This window comes from Periplaneta americana, chromosome 12, assembly GCF_040183065.1.
Source record: "Periplaneta americana isolate PAMFEO1 chromosome 12, P.americana_PAMFEO1_priV1, whole genome shotgun sequence".
Lineage (NCBI taxonomy): Eukaryota > Metazoa > Arthropoda > Insecta > Blattodea > Blattidae > Periplaneta > Periplaneta americana.
In genome coordinates, this window is record NC_091128.1 from 138,437,624 (window position 1) to 138,443,623 (window position 6,000).

General features: G+C 35.4%; 1 protein-coding gene across 2 annotated transcripts in view; it reads left to right on the forward strand.

Moving 5' to 3' along the window:
* Rassf (Ras association family member) overlaps window positions 1-5,688 on the forward strand; it is a 46,482-nt gene extending 40,794 nt beyond the window's left edge. For both annotated transcript variants that reach the window (XM_069842130.1, XM_069842131.1), the window contains 2 exons: window positions 1,264-1,483; window positions 4,718-5,688. In XM_069842130.1, coding sequence (XP_069698231.1) covers window positions 1,264-1,483; window positions 4,718-4,778 — 281 coding nt within the window. In that variant the 3' untranslated portion in view covers window positions 4,779-5,688. The remainder of the gene's footprint in view (window positions 1-1,263; window positions 1,484-4,717) is intronic.
* The last annotated feature ends 312 nt before the right edge of the window (window positions 5,689-6,000 follow it).

The window sequence follows — 6,000 nt, forward strand, 5'->3', positions numbered from 1 at the left end:
AGGTCTTTTTCTCTCTGGCCTCCAGCTAACACTCTATATGCATTTCTGGATTCGCTCATACATGCCCTGCCCATCTCAAACATCTGGATTTAATGTTCCTAATTATGTCAGGTGAAGAATACAATGCGTGCAGTTGTGCTTTGTGTAACTTTCTCCATTTTCCTGTAACTTTGTCCCTCTTACCCCAAATATTTTTATAAGCACCTTATTCTTAAACATCCTTATCTTCTGTTCGTATCTCAAAATGAGAGTCCAAGTTTCACAACCATACAGAAAAACTGATAATATAACTGAAGAGTTTGCGGGAAAAACTATGAATGTCACAGTTTTCTTAAGGTTGATGTCATTATCTAATTCAATGGATCACTGCGAAATTTAATGTTGTTCTTACGAAAAATGGTAAAAAGGAGAATTATCACCACGAATACAGTAATTCTTCCCTTTATTTTCTATAGAAAAGCACTACATCTTGCAGTTATAGACTCAATTAGATCATTATGTAATCCTTAATAGAAATGTGACATTCATTGTTTTTCCCGCAACGTCTTCAACTGTTTTATAAATTCTAACTTTCAGCTTTTTGACAAAAGCTTCTCAAACAAATAATAACAGGCAGTTCCCATATTTATTCTATGTTTAATTTCCTCCTGAGTGTAATTTATATTTGTTACTATTGCTCCAAGACATTTGAATTTTTCCACCTTTTCAAAGAATGAATTTCCAATTTTTATATTTCCATTTCATACAATATTCTGGTCACGAGACATAATCATATACTTTGTCTTTTCGAGATTTACTTTCAAATCTATCTTCTTACTTGCTTCAAGTAAAATTCCCATGTTTTCCCTAATCCTTCGTGCATTTTCTCCTAACATATTCACGCCATCTGCATAGACAAGCAGCTGATGTAACCTGTTCAATTCCAAACTCTGTCTGTTATCCTAGAAGCATGTTGTAGGGTTCGATTCCCACTTGAGCTAATTACCCAGTTGGGTTTTCCCCGACCACAAGGCAAATGTCAGGTAATCTGTGGTGAATCCTTGGACTCACTAACTTCATCTCGTCACAAAAAAAGAAAAGTTAATATTCGACTTATTCACACTTCAGTACTGATGTAAGATCTATGGAATACAATAAATTAAATGAAAATTAAATTAATTTGGCATTTTAAAACCGTGCATTGCTAAATGTTTTAAATGTAAGGTTTATGTTATCAACAATAAACTTTTGTTAATATGTTCTCTTTATTTGATAATTTTCTAGAACAACGTCGTTTGCGTGATGATGAATATCCATTATTAGTGCGTGTGATGTTGGGACCACATGAAGATGTAGCAAAATTGTTCTTAATGGATCGACAAAACACTGAAGAGATCAGCAATGAGGTTGCACAGTTCCTGAACTTGAGCACAGCTGAATGCCGTGCAATTTTGGAGAGGTATCAAGAAGAGGAAGAGAGGGAAGCAAAGAGGGTGAGGTCAAAGTAAGTATTGAAAATGGCAGTGTTCAGCATCATAATTTCTAACTCTATAACCATATGTGGACCTTGCCTTCCACAAGTGTGTTTTCCAATCTTTACTACTTATTACTTCCAAATGCGATTCAAAAACCTCCTCAGTTCATTTTTTATGAATTTTAAGGGTATGTAATAATAAATATATGGAGAAGTTCGTGGGTCTGGTATTTGTATTTCAGTTACTATAATCTTTTCGCTGTAAGAAAAATCCCAATGTAAACAACAGCACGTGACTGAAGTGAGGCTTCATTGGCCGCTGTTTGGTGCCATAGATTCTCAGTACGTGTTCCCGCCTACTGTTGTGCATTCTGTTTCATGTTAAACATTTCCCGTTACTCGTCATGTAGGCCTAACCTCACTACTATGCATTCGTTTGCTTAGAAAACATTTACTTTATAATTACTGTAATTAAATTATTTTAAACTTAGGTATAAGGTCAATCGCTGCCGGACAAAGGAGTTATTCCTTCCAAATCGGAGTAGTCAGAATTATCGTCGGCAGGATTTATGACGAGACGGTCCACAACAGCGTCAGTTATCCCTTCCAGCTGGAACATGCAGTCTGATTGACTTGCTCTGAATAGATAATGTTGCATTCAACTCACTTAACTTATCATATACATTTAAGACTATTTGTTTTTCTCTGCTTTTGAAAGGGTTTCCACTCTTATGATTTATAACCACACACACCGAGGATGCAGAAGCCATACTTCAGTACCACGTGCTTACGTGAACAACTACGAGCTCAAGTGATGCCAGCTTGTTACAAGAACACACTACCTCGGTATTACTGTTGGTATTCATCCGGATTCATAGTACATAACAAAATATAAATGTAGCTTTTCTTTTACATAACGTTTTACATATGAGTGAAGTTATATGTTTAATCATATTTAGCAACTAGAATTCAATTTTTTATTTTCAAATAATACAAGATTATGGTTTTCCAATACGAACTATATTTTCCTGCATCATGTGACTGTTTCGATTGAGAGCCAATCACAGGTATGACAGCAACGTGCTTATGTTTACATTAGGATTTTTGTTACAGCGAAAACAGTATAAACAGGGTGAATACTAAATGCTGTATTCTAAGACCAGGACATGATAGGGGATATCGTGGCGAAATTCGAGTTAGGAACCATCATGCTATGATGATTAGTTATGGTGATATTAGAAGCAATACCCACAAGTCAAATGGGATAATAGTTACTTTTGATCCATTGTGTGTATTAATTGTACAGGAGAATGGAGAAGGTTACACAATGCAGAACTGCACACATTGTATTCTTCACCTGACATAATTAGGAACATTAAATCCAGATGTTTGAGAAGGGCAGGGCATGTAGATGGGAGAATAACATAAAATGGATTTGAGGGAGGTGGGATGTGTTGATAGAGATTGGATTAATCTTGCACAGGATATGGACCGATGGTGGGATTATGTGAGGGCGACAATGAACCTCCGGGTTCCTTAAAAGCCACAAGTAAGTAAGCGTGTAGTAATTGGAGTTAAATGTCAAGAACACGATGTGATGTGTGCGACATGTACCTCTCCCTGAAATGGTCGGATTTGTTGGCTTCTGTGCAAGAACTGTGAAGAAAATGACTGTATCTGGTTTGTTTTCAAGTACTGTACTGTGAGTTCTCTGTGCAGTGTCCCAGTTCAAACTGATGTTACAATACATATCTCCATTTTGAATCTTGCGTATACTACTTTTAACACTTGAATATAAGTAATTGATTAACTAGCAAACTTACTCGTGTTAATTATGTAAGTCTGTGTGGCTTACAACTGTTTCGGTGCTTCATCACACCATCCTCAGAGCCTACTAGATCTCGGTGTCATCTCGAACTTCTCTGCCTGTCCATTTTGCATAAAAATTATACAGAATGGCCACTAGAACAGTAGGGCAAGGAAAATGGTGCACGGATTTGCTGTAAATTGTGCAGAAGTTCTTGAGATTACTTCTTTGAAAGCAGGTAGTGACTGTTTTACAAGTTGGGAAAAACACCCACAAGTAACTATTCCTGTTGCTCACAGTGACAGAAATGCTGTGTGGGTTAATGTTGTAATAAAACTGTAGAAAAAAATACGTAACTAATATAAGGTACAATACTATACATTTTTTTCTGCAGCAAAAAGAAAATATAGAAAGAAAAAAAGAACGAGAGAAAATTAGTTGGATAATCTGCCGATTTGTTAATAGGGTGGTGGATAATCGTGGTTCTGCTATATATTAAATGGGATGAGAATGTGTTGAAATTAGGAAAGTGTTGGAGATAAAGTTATTGTACGAATTGGGAAAGAGTGTTCACATTTTCATGGTGCTGGTGCTTGATAAATTATTTTGACTCATGTTTAAAATGGATCAGTCATACAGGCACCTGTGTGTAACGATCCCAATAAGTAGATTTCCTTCTCACCTGATGACGAAGATAGAACAGATCTTCGAAACATCGTGAAAAATTATATTTTATCATCAGCAATGGAAAAAGTCCACTCCATTCCATTACCAAATACCAATTCATCATTGCTCTCCCTTTCATTCAGATCCATATTTTTTTTATACTTCTCTGATATCACATAATTTATTTTATGCTCGACCATTTCGAAATGTAGTAATTATACACCTGGTAGCAACCCTTTAATGGAGCTCGTTAAAGTTCAGGTGTTCCACCAATCAGAAAATACCATTGTAGCAATATGAAAGCGCAAGTATCGATTATTCTCAGATGTGCAATAGAAAGACAACTAGTTCTGTTACTTTAATAATTAGCGTTAATTGTAAATAATATTCAGATAAATTCAATTTGTCATCTCGTTTTTCAACGTCTAATTCAATTTCAAGGTTATATCAAGATTAATGTTTATTTTACTCTCTAGATTATATCATTTCTTTCTCGGAAAAAATCAATACTTTCGCGTCTGCGCATATCTCACAATTTACGAGGCATTGCACAAGGTCAGTTCCTCTCCTCAGTCAGATAAGAATAACATGAATACTTATGAATAATTTCAAGTTAGAAATATGGTCGAGCATAAAAAGTCATATGAAACTTGACTATAATGGCAATTAAGACGCTCATATGGAAATTATGAAACTTGTGCTCGTTTCATAAACATACTCGCGTCTTAATTACTACCATTATAGGCTCGTTGCATAATGTACTATTAAATAAGTACTTCATCTTTTTACAGGTTTCGAGAAATGCGTAAAAGAATAAAACAAAGAATGGAAGATTTAAAGGTGAGATTATGATGTTGTTAGAAATCTCCAGGATTCTTTGTTGTAATCAAAATATGACATGTTTAATGTTGTTGCAAGTTTCAACATTGCTCTCTAGAAAAAAAAAATCTTCAGACTCGTGTTATTACAGCAATCTATTAGGTTCTATATTTAAGTTAATTTGAAAGGTTTCATACTGAAAAAGGTAAGGAATTTCTGACTGGAGAACAGAGAGTTAAGAGCTAAGATTAAACATTTATGTGGCATATCTTCCTTTAACATAAACACTTGGTCTTCCTCTATTGAGACTGTTAGGCAAGAACTAGGACAGTGGTTCTTAAGCTGTAATATAAATGTCAGATACAGTGTACGAAAATTTGTATAAATGTACAACCGTAGTTTGTTGTAAATAGTACAGGATAAGAATTGTACTATACTGAACAGTGCAGTCAAAAAGAAACTATTTGTCCATCAAAGTAAGAAAGAAATGACGCATTTATTTTTCATTGTAATAAGTTTTATGTATTCTTTTTTATATGATGTATTTTAGTATTACATATTTTACTTTTACAATTCCATTTCTATTTTTCATTTCCATTTTTGTGATTTAATGTGCTTGTAAGTAGGGATTGATTATAGCATTTTCTGATACTAACATTTGCAATTAAAATTTCATCTTTAGTTACATAATAGTTATAAGAAGAGATTGTTTATAGTTTGACAACTTCAAGTGAAACCCCGTAAAACACGCCAACTTCTGGAATCTCTCTCTTTCTTTCTTCTCTCTCCCTCGCTCCTCGTCATTCAGTCACCAATCACCACGTAAATATCTGAGAGGGTGTGTGTGGGCATTGCGACCAATAGAAGAACCACTCTCCAGTATTACCACAATAACGGATTCTTCATTTTTGCCTCGACTGTCGGCTAGGAAGGTTCCATGCTTTTGTTAGCAAGTTTGACAAACTGTGAGTGGACCTGCAAGTACACAGTGCATAGTGCTCTCTCCCTTCCCCCCCCCCCCCCCCCGTGCTTTCTCACTTACTCCTCCCCAAGACAGCCAGCGCTCACGTCAGGGTTTCAGTTCGATTTGTCAACCTATAGTGCGAAACGTATTGTAAACAGTTAATATGTGGGTCCAAAATTAGTTTACCCAAAACATCTTCACATACAGAAAGATTGACATTTGTCCTTTACCTGGGAAAAGTGTTATCCACATGGACGAATGTTTTATCTAAATATCTTTCTAAAAGCAGAA